Source organism: Coturnix japonica, chromosome Z, assembly GCF_001577835.2.
Source record: "Coturnix japonica isolate 7356 chromosome Z, Coturnix japonica 2.1, whole genome shotgun sequence".
NCBI classification, from domain to species: Eukaryota; Metazoa; Chordata; class Aves; order Galliformes; family Phasianidae; genus Coturnix; species Coturnix japonica.
Window position 1 is genome coordinate 11,906,528 of NC_029547.1, and position 18,844 is coordinate 11,925,371.

An 18,844-nucleotide genomic window follows, 5' to 3' on the forward strand; every position below is an offset into this window, starting at 1 on the left:
GCACCTTCCTCATTTGCCCGAGGGTTTGTATTCCATTTAAACTGATTTTCTCTTCCAAAATGCCATAAGGGACATTTTAAATCCTATTTAAACTGTTGATTTTTCCTTGCTTTGTTAGGTGTAATCACATTTCCTGGAGAGCTCAGCCTCATCCTTTACCACAAGCAGAGATGGGGTATGGGTTTGCATGGGGAGGGCAGGCACCTAGGGGAGCGGGTTGGGGAGGGACAGGAGCTGCACAGGAAGCACGGAGCTGCCATGGGTCCCAGGTGGCAGCAGTTGTGCAGGAGGTTCCTCACCTCTCTCTGCTCCCTGTTAGCTGGGGAATGACAATCCCTGCACCTCACTTGCCAGCAGCTCACTGCCCTGGGTTGTTTGCTTGCCAGGGTATCCCTGCAGGCAGTGCTGACACAGACCTCAGCTATGCAGGGCTGTTGGTATGGTTTGTCTGAGCAGATGAGCTCATACGTGGATTATCAGACAGGTTGAGCTGCAGTGTCACCTATCCTTCTCTCTTTTTTTGCAGCTGAATTCAACCAAGCCTTCAGTAACATGTGAAATCCTCACACAAGCACTCTTCCTCCTTCAGTGGAGACCTTCAGGAGTTCAGCAGCTGAGGTCTGGGCTGGGGGCTGGCAGCATTAGTTTGGACAGATAGGAGCTGGATGCTGCTGAGTGCCTGGAAGTGGGTGATCTGGGTTCTTACAGGGCTGAAACAGAGCTCTGGACACCACAACTTGTTGCTCTGGTCACACTCCTGCTGTTTCCCATGACATGCTTCCTCAAGCAAGCAGCAGGCTGCCCACTGTGCTGTGCTCCTGGCTTGCTTCACCTCTTCAGGAAGCAAACGTACAGAGAAGCGTGGGAGGCTGAGCTGTCCTGCAGGCTCCTGTTCCCCGTGGTACATCCCAGCATGAGTGTGACCTCAAGCATCCTCTGATGGCTGGGGCTACACCCTGAGGCTTTCCAGCAAAACCTCAATTCCCCAGCAGCTCCAATGGATTTTAGATTCCACTGGTGCTTGCCCCAAACCACAGTACTTTAACCATTCAAGAAGAGGAGATGGAGATGAATTAATTCAGCCTCAGTTCATTCTGCAATTAACCACTCTATTCCACAAGAAATTTTAACAGACTCTGTGCATTACAGTGCCAAAGTTCAATAACATTTTCTGTTTCCTCAGCATACGCCATGCTGTACAGATATAGCATAATGACAGAAGGGCATCTGAGGGATGCTATGGTTTATAGTGAACTACAAATGTAAGAATTATACCAGAGTGAGGTCTGAGCCATAGATCTACAGACAAAATAAAATGTCATTATTATTATTTGATCAGAAAGGGCGTGAAACAGCTGGCAAACATTTCTGCTTACAAGCCCTGTAAGTGAAAGCAGAAACAGCAAAGCTAAACCTTTGCATGTCTGTACTATATTCTTTGGTTTTTTGCTGAACCAAAGTGAGCTTCTAACAAAAAGGCTTATTGCAGGAGATGTTAGTGTGATGCTGAGATTGGGGAAGGATGGTTACTGTGTGCAGGGCATGGATGGATCACCCGAGGTCAGTGGTAAAAAGAACATGCCACAAAGCCAACCTCTGCTGAGTTTGCAATTTTCAGCACTCTGCGAGGTATGGATCTTCACCCCAGGATCATTTTTTGAAGGGACTTCCTTGGTTTCCCTTGAGATCAGGAATGAGAAATAGCTGTATGGGCTGTTAAGTGGGAAGTCCCCTCTCTGGAGCTCTCAGGTTTCCTAACTCCAGCGAAATCTGTGTCTGCAGGGAGGGCTGCTCGGTTTTCCCTCGTCCTTGCAGCAAACCCGTTCTGCGGGAGCAGGAAGACAGGTCTGGGGTAGCAGGAGGAGCCCCGGGTCCGGAGTGCCGCCGGAGCAGCAGCGGGCGATAGGAGGGAGGGATGTTCCTCGCCTCTCCCTTTGCGCTTACTACCTGGAGATCTCCGTGCCGAGCGGGGCCGGGCTCTCCCCCGGGAGCTCTGCAGCTCCGCCAGACAGAGCGGTAGCACTTGCACTGCCAGCACGGGGAGCGAAACGGGTGGGGAATTCGTGGCTCTCATTTGGACCCTCGTCATGCCCACGTACTGTGTCACTGCGAGAGGAATTCAGTTACCATGGTTTAACCTATCAGTACGGGGACCAAGTGCCTCCCCTCCCAACTGCTCTATAAAAAGACTCTCTGAAGATGCCCCGGCGGCTTCTGCCTGCCGGCTCCGAGCAGCAGGTGCTCAGCGCGCACGGAGGGGCTGCCACTATGTCGTCTGCCTTCCAGCTGCAGTGCCACCTCGTCCTCATCCTGCTGGCAGCCTCCAAAGGGGACACCCGGTACATCGAGGTGAGCAACGGGGCGAGCGCACCTCGCTGCACTTCTCTGCTCTCTTCTAACTTTATCTCCAGCCGCTGTGCTTTGCTTTCCTCTGTTCCTACTCCCACTGCCCCTGGACATAGGACTGACATTAACACACACCCCCTTCATTTTCATTCGTTTCCCCGTCCTTTTCTCGACCTTGTGCTTTTGGCTAAGGGGCCGAGGCTCACTGTGCTGGGCTCCCCTCGCAGGGGCCGGGTTGCTCCTCGCTGCAGCAGCCCCGACCGAGCTGTTATGCAGCTGTATCCCTTCAGGAGCAGGCAGGTATCTCTAGAGAGCTGCAGGGAGGGGCTGCGTTTCGCGTTGTCCCATCCTTTTCCCACCGTCCCCCCGCAGGTGAGGGACGCTGGCGAAGATGAGCCCTTCCTGCTCCTCAGCGAAGACCTGAAGCGGGAGCTGTCTGCAGGGCACATCTACCGGCGGTCGCTGCGTGAGTGATCTCGGAGGGTGGGAGGGTGCTGGGGGAGCTCGGGGCTCTTCGAGAGTGATGGGGCCGTGGGGAGAGGGGTAGAGTGTTAAAGCTTCGTAAAGCTGAGGCAGGGAGCTCAGAGCAGGGCACTGAGCAGAGCTGGGGCTGGGGCTGGGGTCCCATCAACGGGAGGAGGACAGGGTCTTACACCCGGAGCCCTGGGCAGAGCCCAGCTCCAGTGGATTGGGTGGGTGAAGCTGTGATGAGTGAGGAATCTGAAGGAACTCAGGGTCTGTACACCTGTGTGCATGCACAGCAACAGTTTTGCACCCCAGTGTGTGCTGACTTGTCGCACCTGTGAGCATCCCTTGGAGCTCAGCAGCCTTTTGGTTCACCTGTGACTCCCTCCTCCCCATTGCTGGGTCTCGGTGCTGGGTCTATCCCCGCTGTCCCCATGCCCGGCAGCGGGCACTGGCTGTGTGCTGCCTGCAGGCAGAGCAGAGCCTGGCCCTGTCTCTGCAGGCTGCATTGACATGCTGAGCATTGAGGGGCAGTTCACCTTTACTGCTGATCAGCCCCAGTTGCACTGCGCCACATTCTTCATCGGTGAACCTGAGGAGCTCCTCACCATTGAATATGACTTTGTGAATATCGACTGCCAAGGAGGTGACTTCCTGAAGGTAGGGAGCTGCTGTTTGTCCCCGTCCCTGCTCTGGGTGTTGGCTGTGTGTGGAAGGGGAAGGGGAAGACATGCACGAGTGCCTGTGTGCACAGAGCTTTTACAAAGCATTTGTGACTCGCTGAGAAGTTTAATTTGCACAAGCTAAGGCTCTTGACCCGCTAGAAGGGTTTTCTTATTGCTTCTGTTATTTCACAAGCCATGTAAGCACTGATGATGTGCTCTCTGCTGTTACTGAGCCAGGACCTCCATGCGCAGGGCACTGGCTGGTTAAGACATGGATATGTGCAGGAAGGATTTCCAGATGCCCCTGCCAGAGATTTTCAGAACACTTGTTCTGTCTCAGTGGGAGGTTTGTGACACAGAGCAGTTCGTTCTCGAGAGCAGGGAAGCTTTGCTGGAGCATTTTGCTGGCAGACAGGAAAGGTGGCTGAGATCTGAAGTCAGTTCTGGAAGTGAGGGCAGGCATCTGTTTGCTCCTCTGTCACCACTCTGTGAGCACAGCACTGAGCCCTGTTTGTGGCAGCAGGATGAGCTGCTGGGGAGCCCCTTCTTTCTGCCCCTTGCTGGGGTCTCCCCAGATGACTCTGTAGGCTGTCTCAGCCTTCTCTGTGCCCGAGTACCTCAAACTCACAGTTGCTTTCGAAAGCTGGACAAAACACCATGTGATCTCCAGGGCTTTGTAACAGCTTCCTTCCTTTGATCACCATGTCCCCAGTTCATTCATTATGCTGCTGTATTTCTACAGGCAGCTTTCCTCCTGTGTAATCTGAGCAGCTGCTTCACATGACTTCCAAAAATGTTCAGTTCCAGCAAATCTGGAGACCAGTCCTGCAGCTCTGCCATCAAAGCATCCCATATACATTCACAGGATTACTCACCAAAGCAGTGGCCTGATCTGGCCACTGATCAGATGCTCAGAGTGCTAGGAAGGAGCACAGAAGTAGCTGGGTGGGAGAGGGAAGTGAGAGGAAGGTTATTTCATGGCTGTGCTGGAGTTAATAGCTTTCTATTCCTATATGTTTCTCTACACATGGAGAGGGCTTCCTTTCTTCCTTTCTTCCTTTCTTCCTTTCTTCCTTTCTTCCTTTCTTCCTTTCTTCCTTTCTTCCTTTCTTCCTTTCTTCCTTTCTTCCTTTNCTTCCTTTCTTCCTTTCTTCCTTTCTTCCTTTCTTCCTTTCTTCCTTTCTTCCTTTCTTCCTTTCTTCCTTTCTTCCTTTCTTCCTTTCTTCCTTATTTTTTTTTTCTTCTATTTTTGTTGTAAAGGAAAGATTTGAAGACAGTGCTGATTAATTTCTAGCCAAGTAGACAGAGTCTGTGCTGCATTCCACTGGTTAGAGTCTACAAAAAGAAAAGACACGGGATAGTGCCAAAAATTCCTCCCCAGAGCTTCATTGTGCTCTGCTTCTGGGCTGAAACACTGGTGCTCTGGGAGGCCCCTGGGCTCATTAAAGATAAGCTGAAGACACAAGTGGTGGAAAACTACAGGCCACGTCAGTGGACCCAATGGTCAGGGCACAAGATGGCAACTTTTTTTTTGTGCGGTTTCCAACATCAAGTTGGCCAGAAGCTTGTTTTAGTAGCAATGGAATTGCTATACTAATGAATCCAGAGACTGGTCTAAATTTGGTGGTGCTGAAGCAGAAAGAACTGTTTCCATCAAAGGTACCTCATTAAAATAGTAGCTTGAAGGAAATAAAACCAAAATTAGGATTTATACTTGTTCTGTTCCTAAGTATCGATCGATGCTTGGATACTTAGATAAATGCTAGGATGTAGACAAACAGGAAGAATCTTTGTTTTTATTTGGAGGCTCTGAATTGGCCACTGAATGTCAAAGCACTTCCTGTAATACTTCATGCTTCTCTTCTCTGCTGGTAGGATGATACACAAAAGCCCTGGTTACAATTGTTGAACCCCTGCAGGTATTCGATGGCTGGATACTCAAAGGAGAGAAGTTTCCTAGTTCCTTGGACCACCCCCTCCCCACTTCCCAAAGGTACACGGACTTCTGCGAGAGTGGTGCTGTCCAGAGGAGCATCAGGTCATCACAGAATGTGGCAATGATCTTCTTCAGGATTCACCAGCCAGGCAATGGATTTACCATCACAGTCAAGAAGAGTGCCAACCTCTTCCGTAAGTCAGACTCCATGTTACCAGGTGGCTTGCAGTTTTGGTAGGAAGCAGAACAAAATTGTTTGTTGGCACTGAATTCTCTGATAATGCCTGCACTGACACGGTTCTGGTGCATTTTGCCTGTGTGTTTGACCTTGTTATGTCATTATGATGACATAACATCTCATGATGTTCATGAAAAAATTCAACAGTACATTTAGTATACAGAATGGTGATATGAAGAGTGTTGCGTGACTCCAAGGGTCTAGTTGTAGATATTTCCCTAAGCCTATGAGATGCCAAGGCACAGATAATGGTCACTTGGATCATTTTTCCAAACATGGTAGTGATGCAGATGAAAAGCCCAAGCTCTTAATGTTAAACTTTAAGACAAAATCAGTCTGTGCTGCTCTGGTTTCACAGAAGAGTTTGAGTTGGAAGGGATCCTTAAAGGCCATCTAATCCAGCTCCCCTGCAGTAAACAGGGACAACTACAGGTAGATCAAGTTGCTCAGAGACCCATGTAGCCTGATCTTGGGTATCTCCAGGGACAGGGTGTTTCAATGGGATATGTCACAGGATAAGGAAGCCCAGCTATGAGGAGCAAGACAGGACCTGTGGGTATGCTGGCAGTATTGGGTGAAAATGAGTGAAAACAAATGAAAGCCATGTTTACCATTCCTCAAAGTGGCAAAAAGTACCTGATGTGTGTGTTTGGGGATTGTGCCCTCCCACTGACAGCTCATCCCAAAACTCTGCCAGACCTCATACTATGCCATAACTAACAGATGGGGTATTTCTACGGAACAAATGCTCTTCAAGAAAACCTAAAAACATCACATATGTATTTTTCAGCATCTGTCTTCATCTCTCAGCTGTTAAACTGTTCTTTGTAATTCCTAGAAGTATATGGTTTTACTACATGTGGGCAGTCATGACGACACAACTAACTCCTCTGCTTTCTCCTGTGCCCCAGCTTGCAATGTCATCTCTCAGACTCCCTCAGGAAGGTTTACCATGATCATTCCTCATCAACACAGAAACTGCAGTTTTTCTATAATTTACCCAGTGGTGATAAAAATCTCCGATCTCATCCTGGGACACTTAAACGGCCTCTTTTTAAAGGTGAGTTGTTTGTTACCTGGCAAATAACTGCCATGTGCAGTTTTCCTGGTGGGCTGGAACAGGGGTGGCCACATCTCTGGCTGTGAGGGTGTGTGCGCTGCAGAGTAGTGTGTGCTCAGCCTGAGAGCTAGGCCCCAGAGACCAGAGCTGTATGTTGCCTCAGAAATATTGCAGAGACAAATGAACAATGCAAAGTGCCATTAAGACGTGTAAATATTTTGTACTGTAACAAAGGGCAAGAATTACATTAGAAATAAAGGAGTGCTCTGCCAGAGTTGTCTGCCTGCATTTAAGCTTACCAAAGTATATAAGTTGCTCCAAAAGTAATATCTCTCATTTATTTCCATGGAAACTACAACAGATACAAAACACACAATAACGCTATTCAATAGAGAAAACTCTCAGCTACAAAACACCCAGAGCAGTGACCTCTGTTAGCCAGATCTCAGGGACGAGTTAATTGAGATGCTCTTCATTTCATGGTGTGACAGTGGTGTATGGCCATCTGTAATGTGGTTTACCTTTCATGTTGCTGTCACCTCTGCTGCAGCACACCACCTCAGTGTTCAGCCTCCAGAAACATTCAGCAAGCATCAGTGAACATCAGTGAGTGCCATTTTTCTGCATGGAGGAACTCAATGCCCCACCTTTACTTCATGTTCATCTCCATGTGAGACATCATTTCATCAGACTGCCCCTCTGCTGCCATCTGTCACACAGCAACAAAATGTAATGAGATATTGGTGGGAAGGTTTAGGCTCTACTGCCATTTCACCAACATCTGCCTCTGCCATTGTGGGCCAACATCATAAAGTAGAACACGTTACTTTTGGAACGGTTCTCATAGCAAGCACTCTGAACAGAGAGGAGACATAGATTATGCAGTAAGGTATTACCACAGTGGAAATCCAGCTGCATTTGGCTCTGCTCAGTGTGCTGAGCAAAGTGCTAACAGGAGGCAGGGCATGAAAAGGCAGACATACAGGAAGCAGGTTGGTGAACAGGCAAACAAAAGTTAGTGGCAATGTCCCTGTCAGTGGAAAACATGGACTCATTCATTTTTGGTTTTGAGAGTTTTGCCTTAAAGGAAAGTTTTAAAGAGTTTTGAGCAAAATGAAAACACGGCTATTTGGTTTTGTGTGTGGTACTCCAGAATGAAGGACAGCATGAATGAAAGTGCTGAGAGTATCTGTTTTTATTAAGGTAAGGAATGTGTGATAAATGTTAGCCGTATGTGCTGGTTGGTACCAAGAGCTGATCTGCTGATGCTGTGGGAAAAGAAAACAAAAAAAATGGAAAAATAATGTATTAAGAAGGGCCAGGCTTCAAAACTTGAGTGAAAAGAGTAACTTGTACCAAAGCTGATGGAGGAAGAGGAGCTACCAGGAGCATCTCAAAAGTTTGATAGCAAGACTCAGAAAGAAAAAATAATAACCCAGGTGGAGGCTGGAGGGGTCTGGAACGGCTTTGGAGGGACAGACCCAGGAGCAGACACAGAGGAAAATGAGGAGCTCTCTGGGAAGAAGCAAGATGCTTTAAAGAGATATCTAAATCTGACTTGCAGTGAAGGGGAACAAGAAGAGTGAAGGAGTGATCAATGAAATGGCAGAGTAGATGGAAAGAGCTCAGAAACAAGGTCAGCCTTGCAGTGCTGGAGACAGGCTCCTGGCTAGACAGTGAGAATTTGGTTTGCAGCATGGTGCCCGTGGACAAAACCAGCCACAACTAGTTGGCTTCAGCCACCAATTGTTATCTCCTTGCCTTACATGCTGCTTTCACAAGGACAGTTTAGCTAGAGAGGAGCTAATTCACTGCATACCAGCTGGGTGTGTTGACTCTGTTCATTTGATTAAGTGTCCAAGCACCCAGGATCAGATTGCTAACCTATGCTGGGAGCAATTGGATCAACATCTTAACTACATGGCGATGATTTTTCAGAGCCTACTTAGGTCTTTATTTGGAGTTTCTTCAAGAAATTAATTTATAAATATCAGATTGAAGTACTATTGCTTGAACAGCCTAATTTTACACAGATTTGAGCATAAAGTACTTATGAATCCTGTGTTGACTGCCGTCCTGTCTAGAGAACTGTTGTTTTCATCAAAACATGGCAAGTAACTTCTATTTTCTGTCTTCTCAGAATCCATCAGTGGGCTGTGCGGGAGTGGGGGACTTTGTGGAGCTGTTGGGAGGAACTGGCTTAGACCCATCCAAGATGTTTCCACTGGCTGACCTCTGTCACTCCTTTCGTGGGTCTGGTGAGAGCTCCTCCTTCCTCATCCCTCTCTACAAATAAACACGTACCCAGAGGGGCCGTGCAAAGCTCTCCTAAGCCCAGGTTCCCTTCAGACAGTTGGACCTGATGTGTAGAAAACATGAGAGCCAGCATCCAGGGGTGTGACGCAGCACACTCATAAACACCTCTACTCACCCCTGCAGTAATTATGATAACAAGATTAAGTTACACATATTTTTAAAATACTTATGACACATGTGATTATTAGTGTCAACAGACAAGCCTGGAGATTCATAATAAATGCAGGCAGAGCTGCTACATATTCAGCTACGGCATTTAAACTGCTTTCCTGGCAGTATAAAGGAAGGGAAATCACACTTCAATAGTCTGGGTGTTTCCAGCATCATGATGTTGTTAGTTCTGGAGATCTCCAGGGTGGGATGTCATTACCCCTCATCTTTGACCTCTAGTATCCGACTGCAGCAAGTGCAAGCACACACCATCCTCTGTGTCACATATATGCATGAATCTGGGGGTGGGAGGGTGGGACAGTGAGCAGCATCTGCCAGAGTGAAGGCTGCAGCTCCTGATGGAATTGTCAGACTGTTATAGAGTAAAACAAATATAAAATAAGGTATTTAGACAGCAATACCAACACTAGCCTGTTGTTACTATGCTCAAATGTTCTTTGTTTCCAAAACCCTATTATTGCCTTGTAATTCACAACGCAACAGACCATTTTTCCCTCTCTCTCTCATATAATTTTATCTTAATGTCTTCTCTCTGTCTTTTTTTCCCTAATTAGCCCAAATGAAGATTGGTTGTGACAATACTGTGCTACGGATGGTCTCCAGTGGCAAACACATCAATCGTGTGACATTTGAGTATTATCAGCTTGATCTGCAGGAAATAGAAAACAGAAAGGAGAATAGCATTGAAGAATTCTGCTTCCCTGCTATCTGAAAAACCAGGCAACACATTTTCATGTTGCTAATCACAATAATGTTCTGGCAAATAAAATAAAAAAAAAAAATAGATGATTTTCCTTTAACCAGCTGTTGTTATCAAGCCTTTCTACAGCACAAGCATTTTCTTTTCTTTTCTTTTTCATACAAATCAATCATTCATATGAGCAAGGAGGAAAAAGCATATTCTTCTTTGTTACTACAATTATAATTTTCTGCAGTATCTACAATCACTTACTGTACCCCAAATCTGTAATAAGAACAGAAGGCTGTTTTCAGAATATATATATTATTAGGGGATCAGAAAAAAGCCTCTGTGCATCCAATCAAAGCACATAAAAAAACAACAGTATGTGTAAACTTAATGCAGCAACTTTATTCTTTTGTATCAAGAATGAACAAAAACATAAGGTGGTTGAATACAATTCCAGTTTTGTAGCAGGAAATCTAGCATTAGTGTGTGTAAAAATGACTTGTTTGTTTATGACTATAAATGTACTATTTAATGATTTGTTTTTAATAAAAAAAAAATATGGCATGGATACTTCCTTACATGAATCCAAACATGAATAAATAAGTTCAGAGTTGGCAAAACATTGTCATGTTGTATTTTTCTGAAGAGCTCCTTTAACATTCTGGTTAAACTTCTTGAGTCTTGTACAGTTGGATATGATGATTTTGAGCATGTGTAGCTGTAAAACTGTGGACTATTAAAGTGACATTATGGGCAGAGCTTTGGTTTGCCGATTTTGAGTACCCATTCAGGTGCAGCAGGTACCAGCTGTTCACATACCAGCACCTTCCCTGCTTTAAGGTTTTTAGTTAGGTGTCCAGCAGACTCATGGAGGCAGGTTATTTTTCCAGACCACTGGTGACCCATAAGAGGAAGTGGGCAAAAACCTCCAGATGCCTCAGGTTTTCCTTTGGTAGAGTTTTGTGAACCCAGTTCTGGATACTAGCTGACTTGGTAAAAGAGGAAAAAATCATAGCTCTATGAAACATTTCTTTATTATTATTTGTATTTTTTCTTGAACAACTCTACAGTGACAGAGGGTTTATGTTTCCCCAAAACCCCAAAATACATGCAGCCCCACCAGTCTTTCCAAAGAACCCTTCAGCAAGCCAGGGTGAGTTATTGGGCTGGTTTGGAAAGTAACTCAGGGATTCTCGTATGAGACCAGACTTATCCATAGGCCTGTCTGCAGGCTGGTTGTAGGGAGGGCATGGACTTTTAAGTATTGTTCCTTGGTTCCTGAAAAATACTCATTGAGAGGGAGATGAAAACACAGTGACAGATTTAAGGTCAATCAGTGCAGGACTAGATCACTGATGGAATAGCTTAGTTCTGCTACATTGTGGAATGCTCTTTCAGCTTTCTTTGATTTTTTTCCCTGATTCTAACTCAACTTAATTACCTCCAAAATAGAAAATGTTTATAGCAAAGATACTTAATGCTTAGAGACTGAAGATTTGTCTTTCCAAGGTGCAAAGCAGTTGTTTTCTATTACCAGGAAAAGTTACCATTATTGATAGGGGAGAATGAAAACCAACACTTTGTGGATGGCAGCACAATCTATTGCTATCACTTCGTATGTAATAATCAAGTATGAGGTGCTACTGGAATAAGCTGTAACTTCACTTATTCCTTTCAATCCATAAATCTGAACAACATCTATTGTATCACTCCACTATGTTGTATGTCTTGGAAAAAAAAATAGATCCCACCCAGCTGGTGGACCCTCTATCTGTGTTGTAAGCTCTACTTCATGTACAAAATCAGTACTCACTTCAGCCTGTGCACTTGTATTTATAGAAGTCTCTGCCATTTCAGCAACTGCAGAGCTTCAGTCTTCAGAAATCAGCTCCTAGATGTCAAATGTGGATGTCAAATTCTGGAATAGCCTGCCCAGGCAGGTGAAGTCACCATCCCTGTTCAAGAAGTGTCTGGATAGGGAGCTAGGAGATATGGTTTAGTGGTTTTCTGTAGGTATGGTAAAGGGAGGACGATTGGATTAGATGATCTTGTAGGTCTTTTCCAACCTTGTGATTCTATGATTCTATGTCACAAATATTCTCAGGTTTAGGTCTGGAGAACTGAGGATACCACAGTACATGGGAGCGCCTTGCCAGATTTGCATGGGAAGCTGGTGAACTCGAGATGATGGGTTGACTGAAAAATTCTTCAGCACCACAGAACCTGCAAAGAAACCTAACCTTTATTATTTATGTAGTTATCATTACCATTTTGTTATTGGCAGAAAAAGGGAAAGAACCAACAATTATTACTGGAATCTCAACCATGGGAAACAGTGATATGAAGAAAATGATTCAATTCTCACATTTCTTTAGCAACGTGAATTCCATGGTGGCTATTCAGAAAAAAATTGCCCAGAGAGTGGCTAAATTTCCCACCTTAAATAAGATTTAATGATTAGAAGTCTTGTATTTAAAGGCCACACAATGTATCTTCAGCTTCAGTGAAATAAATCAATAACAATTGCAGAGGTGTAAAGAATTGTGCTAATCCTTTGTGGTTAAAATTACTCGAAGAGAAGATGGTAATGCCCTGGATATAGTGGGAAGGCAACCAGAGCACCTGCCTGTACAGCAGTGCTGCCATGCCTTTGTAAGGATCTGTCAGCCAAAATAGCTTTTGTTGTGAGGTTTCTGGCAATAGAAAGGGAAACATTATCATGGAACCTGCCAACAGCAGATAACAGGTTGATATAGACTTATTCAAGTATTTTTGGTCTTTAACAGAACGAAAACTCTTCAGGAACAAAGATAATTCTTAACAGGTTCAGTATATTTTTAAAATTTATTTAGAATTACTTCTTTTGGAGGTTAAAAACTCTGCAGAATGATTGTAATTTAAGAAGACTGAAGATAGTGAAACTTACCAGTGATTTCCTGCCTTGTGAGGTGACCTCCTGTCAGATTCTTTGCCATTGAAACGGTGAAAAAAGTCAGAAATTCTTTTGTAGTAATGTGCAGCTCCCTGTAATAGTATATAATAGTTCTTGTGAGTTAGAATTGTTCTGCTAAACTAATGTTGATTTTATCTTTTATGACTGACAGTGAAAATAAGAGCTCAGACAAAGACAAGCGCAGTCTTTCTGAATGGCACTCTAAACGACTTGTAAAATGTCTTCTAACCATGTGTCCTTTTAACACTGGTTCTATGAGACTGTGTCCTGCCCTCAGCAGAGAGCTGACCCTGTGGAGTTTTGATTTGTAATAAGGAAGAACGCAGAACTGCAAACGAAGTATATTTGCAGAATACAATAGGTGCTTGGTCATATAACCACCTTCCTATTGAATATCTAATCCTGAACATTTTAAATATGTCTCTAGGGCCATCACTCCATCCTGGCTTCATATGCCAAGCAAATTACATGATACTTATAGGCTCCATATGATTTTGTGCATATAGGGTGTAGAAGGCTCTGAACTCCAATGTTATGCACTGGAATGTATGTGGCAGCATTTATGCAAGAGATACAAAGTTCATTTTTAAGAGCTTAAAGAAATTTCACTTTATTACATGAAATGCATACTTCTTAGGACCTCAAAGCTTTACTTGCTCAGTTCTGAACACAAGCTAAATTATACTTCAAGGATGTGATTCATTATAGTCATTTTTATTCAGTGCCTCATTACTTTTGGTATCTGAGTAACTTTCTTGTTGATAAATTGACACAGTTTTCAATTTCTTTCCTCACATTGCTTCTTATCTTTAAAGATCAGCAACAACTAATCATAGCAACTATGGATTCTGTATGCACATCACTTCCTATTAAAGGAAATGCAGTATATTACACGTGAGTCACTACAAAATGAAGTTTTCATTATCTGTTCTTTTGAATAAAATTGATATTCACGGTACCGTGCTGATGTGAATTACCATCAAACCATCAATTACAGTGTTGACTAATAGTTTTTTTTATAACTTTGCCCCTCAACATGAAAGCAAGCAGCTTTTTAACCAGAATTATCCTTTCCTCTATACTTAGTACCCCGCACTGGGGACTCACACAGCACTCTGGAAGATCTAAGCACGTCCTTAGTATCAAGTGCTCAGTGCATGTGTCCTGAAGGACACATTGTCCACAGGTGTCCCACCACAGACAGTCCCATCCTGGTGCAGGTATTGGAGGTAATCCAGAGGCAGCATTGTGCTCTGTATCATCACCTGGAGCTGGGAAACTTGATCTGGAGGAGTAAGTGCTTCTGGTCTTCATCTCACAGGCAAGAGCTCAGATGCCAAGCTCTCCTTCTTCCATGCTGTCATATCCCCAGCTTTTCTTTGCCTGCATTCCCAGAGCCCACAGTGCATCACATACCTGAGCATTACAGCCTCCCACTCTTCATCTGAGCAAACTGTTATCATTATTAAATTCAGTCTCAGCTCCTGTCCCATGGCAGATGCCATGTCCAGGGACACTTTGCTCTGCTGGTGGGAAGCAGGCACTTGGGAAGGGCTCTCCTTTTGCATGTGAGAGCAGAAGCTGTCCTGTCATCCAGTCTGTCCACTGAGTGAGACCCAGTGACCATTGTGTACACCTTAGAAATGCACATCTATAGGAAGGCACTGGCATATATCTAAGTAAACTATTATGTAAAGCTTAGTCATTAAAACAACCAGAAGCAGTAGTAAAGGGTATGACTGAATATTTATCACACAATAAAAATAAAGATTACAGAATCATCACAACAGCAGGTGATGAAAGATCATAATAATTTGCCTTAAGAACAATTATTCTATCTTTGGAAAACTCAGCTTTAATTAAGTGACAGATACTAGCAAATACCTCCAGCACAGTAGAGCTGACTGAGCTGAGACAGAAGACTTGGTGATGATGATTCCTTCTGACATCTCGTTCAGATGTCAAAGTTTCAATTATGCTGATGGGGAACTTGCTGAGATCCCTGGTGGATCCTGCCTTGCTGACTCTCTTCCCAGTATACTTTTCCTGGTGGGGAGCAATCACACAATGTACCCAGCCCAAGAGAAGCTGGAGAAGTGAAGATCCACAGTCTGCAGCTGCTACCAGCATGCGATGTTGTAACACTACAAGCCAAATCACGTGCCCTCTGGCATCAAAAGTACTTAGTACTTACTAGTACTTAGGTTTTGCAGATGTGAAAAGGCTCTAAGGTATGGAGCTGAGGATGCAGGGAAACAATCAAAACCTAACATTACTGAGAGGCTTTCATATGCTTTTGAAATAGGAAGTCCATATTTACAAGGAAAATTATACTCCTCGTATGAGTTTTGTGGCTCAAGAAGCACATACAGCAAACACTACAAAAAGCAGATGTTGTGGCTTTTATAAGAATATCACAAGATGTGATAAAATGAGCAACATATTTTAGAAACTCTTGATTTCAATCTCCCTCAATTTGAGGTGTTACAGTAAGCTGAAATTTAAACTGGACATCTCTTAGAGGAAGTCTGAACACAGCCCTGAATTTCTGCCTTCTCTTGGAAATATTTTGGCTTGGAAATATGTCTCTTCTGCTAAGCAGAGGGGATTGTAAACATGTTTCAAGATTTGCCATAATTTGATTGGACTAAAATTAAATCTTCCTTCAGTCCCACAGCTTATGACAATAAATTGGAAGACAAAAGGAAGTGTCACAGACAAAAAGCCAACCGAATGGGATCTCTGATTGTTTAATCAGTCAAACTCCAGCCTTACCTTGGGGAAAGTGTAGGCAGTTCCTTAATGAACAAAAGATCCCAAGTCTTCACGCTGATGAAAGCTCCCAGACTGAGCTGAAACTTTGAGAAGAAGCAACATTATTGGCATTACAGGCTAAAACAGGCTCCTGTTAAAGTACAGAGGGTTCCTTTAAGTAAATTAATACAGAGTCACTTTAAGGGAAAATTAGAAAAGACCAGTTTAGGAGTTTAGAGATCAGAGGGAGGAAATTCTCAAAACAAAAGGCAGAGAAGGATTAAATCTGGGAAGATTCACAGAGCTATCCCCCATGTAATGCAGTCCATAGTTAATGCAGCTGACGCACATGTTTAGCATCTCATTAAATCAAAACATGTAGCTATCTTTGGAGAGAGATTTTTTTTTTTGCTGATCCATTTGTCACTATAGTGTTATCTACCCTAATATAGTACTTTTTCTCTTAGGTATGGATTCGTCACAAAACATAGGAATTGCTGTATGTTTGCTGTTGTAATTCTGTTGGTTTAAAGCAGATAATGGGAATTTAAAAAAAGAAAAAAGAAAACAATCTCTCTCAGATCATCTGAGCCATCAATCTCCACATTCAGACAAATATGTGCAATTTTCTGGTGAGCTGGGGATGCAGTTGAAATCTCGTTCAGCTCAATCAGTCTAATCTGAAGAACAGGATAGACTGAATCACTGGGGATTTTTCCCATTGTTTTCTCTTGTTCTTGTCCTAAACCTGCTTAATTCAGGAACGTGATCCATCAGTTAGTTTGTTCCCATCTCTCTGCTTGCTTGGAGAATTCTCCTACTGTCCTTGGAGGAAAAAGGTGGAGCAGAGGAGGAAAGATCTGGCAAGTGTGTATTTGCGTACTTTACAGAGGACACATCAAAGTCAAGTAGACTTCAGAGCCTGCATTACATCACATGCAAAAGGAAAATCAGTGGGCTTGTACATCATCACCCAGGGGTATTTTATTACTGTACAGATGCATGAGACCCTACTGTCAAAATGCCCGACTCATTTCAATCTACTTAAGTCTTAATAATGAAATCACTTAAATGGATAGTACACGTGCACCAGTTTCTTGTCCAGTTGATTAATTGCTATGCATAATTAGTTATCGATTACAAGTGGATTAACTACTATTTCCTATACAACTTATTGTTACTATTAATTAATGCTATTTTCTGAGTAGGGATACGGTTTCACTGAAGGTTTCTAATACAGAGAGATGTACTACAGCATGCAGTAATCTTGCAAAACTCACAAGTGTGGTAAAACTGAAAGCAAGGTAACTTCACCAAAAAAAAAACATGAAAGAAGATGCCATAGCTAAACTAGCAGGTACTTGTAATGTAAGCAAGAGAAATAAGCAGTCTGGTCTGGGGCACAGTGTAAGCTGCGTGGAGGTTGCTTATGGGTTTTTAAACTTCAGCAGAACATCAGTAGGGGAGGCTGGTGAGATGGCTCATGGTGAAGCAGAGAAAGGTGGAACCATGACCATGGAGAAATTCTGGTTCTCCAGAAACTGAAATGGGGTTGGGTGTAAATGTTATCCACTTACTGAGAGCCTTGCAGAAGCACCCATGGATGACAGCTCTGAGCACACTGTGGGTATGCACAGTGACCCAGGAAGTGTGCTTTGAGACAAGATCTTCTCCAGTTTAAACACACTGAATGATCTCCATGACTGGAGCCATCTGCAGTGCTTGCCATTCAGTGAAGAGGCACAGAGCCCAGGAACTGTGGTTCAGTCTTCTCTGGAGATAACATACAAAATGAATCAGCTGCCAAAAACTTGCCTGTGTGGCTGTACTAACCAGAGGGCCCAGGATCATCACCTGGTTTGCATATGCCCTGGAGATATTGCTTGGCAACATCACAGAGATGTTTGAAATCCAGAAGTCATTAAGAAACTTGTGCACAGTCTTAACAAATGTTATAAACATTATTTGTCACTTCAGATACACAGTTACTTTCACAGCTTTAAAGAAAATTATGCTGGATTGAGATTTTTGAAATACACAGCCTGGAGCAAACCCTCTAAGTGAATATAAAATTTCTGTAAGTGTAAGAAATGCTGTGCAGCCTGTGAGGGAATATTATCTTTAGGAATGGAGGGTTAATGGAGTTTTGTGAGAAGAGAAACTTAAAGAAAGGGCATTGCGCATACATGGAACAAGAGAACTTACGTAAATTCAAAGCGATGTTCTATTTTTGCTGCTGTTAATTAAATGTTATCTCGTATGCTTCATGCTTACAAATCACTTCAGCTATTGTCAGACCTCAAGTAGTTTCCCTTCATTTCTTCTTCTTCACTGAAAACAATTTGAAAGTCTCGTTCAGTGATTTGCTTTTAATTGGAAAGCACTCCCATATGCAAGCCTGAAACAATGTGGTCACTGATGTGCTTTGATACTGATTATTTGTTGAGCCTGTATTTAAATGGGAACATCTGACTGGAATCTGTAGTGTAGTTTATTTTCACCCTCTTGCTTTTTCCCCCAGGTTTGGGTGAACCTTGGGAGAGGTATGAAAGAAGGCGAGCACTGAAACTCTGCAGGGAAGCTGCAGAGACTTCATACCATTCAAAGTGATGAGCTGGGAGCTTACAGAAACAAACCACTTACCGAGGCTGGTGGGTAGGTGTTTTCATCTTATCATCACCCCCTCATGATGGTGGGGATGAAGGGAGGGAGGTCTTATTGCTGTTTGTTTCATTCTCCTCTAAAAATAAAAGGAGTCAGCAAGTGGGCAGGTTTTGACTTTCAATAAACATGTGGTTCCTCTGCTGAGCTGTCAGAAGACACTTGTGGTTGAGGCTGGAGCCATAATGCTCCCTGCTGAATTCCCTCCCTTTCTGCCTCCTCCTCCTCCTGCCTTCTCCATCCTTTGCTGGGCTTTGTTCCCTGTACTGCTCTCCTGGCTGACACATAATGTCAGAGGACATTATGTGTCATCACTCTGTCGAGCCAGAGAGATTTTCCAGTTCAGGATGAAACTCACCTGGCTGTGTGGGACAGGCGCAGGTTCAGGCACCAACAAAGGGCAAGAAAACACTGGAGCAGCTGGAGGCAGTGCTGGTTTTTCAGAAGAGCTAGTTAGTGATCCACTAGTGCTTCATGATCATGCCATGGGCTTTGGTTTCAGGCAACAGCCTATGAGACAGAGTGTGACAGATGGGATATTTTAAAGGAGAGGGCTTCCCTTTGCAAGTCACAGGGTTTGAGCTGTATGTT

The 18,844-nt window shown here is 43.9% G+C and overlaps 1 protein-coding gene and 1 long non-coding RNA gene across 2 annotated transcripts; one reads left to right on the top strand and one right to left on the bottom strand.

Moving 5' to 3' along the window:
- The first annotated feature begins 2,186 nt into the window (after positions 1–2,186).
- CRHBP (corticotropin releasing hormone binding protein) lies at positions 2,187–9,979 on the top strand. Its single transcript, XM_015848647.2, has 7 exons — positions 2,187–2,349; positions 2,719–2,812; positions 3,314–3,471; positions 5,396–5,606; positions 6,562–6,710; positions 8,851–8,968; positions 9,752–9,979. Exons 1-7 carry the CDS (start codon positions 2,200–2,202, stop codon positions 9,907–9,909), a joined length of 1,038 nt encoding a protein of 345 aa, XP_015704133.1. The 5' UTR covers positions 2,187–2,199; the 3' UTR covers positions 9,910–9,979.
- Positions 9,980–10,356: 377 nt separating this feature from the next.
- LOC107305941 lies at positions 10,357–16,535 on the bottom strand. Its single transcript, XR_004305612.1, has 3 exons — positions 15,614–16,535; positions 12,812–12,909; positions 10,357–12,108 (listed from the first exon to the last, which is right to left on the bottom strand). It is a non-coding gene; the product is annotated as an uncharacterized LOC107305941 (long non-coding RNA).
- Between the last annotated feature and the right edge of the window lie 2,309 nt (positions 16,536–18,844).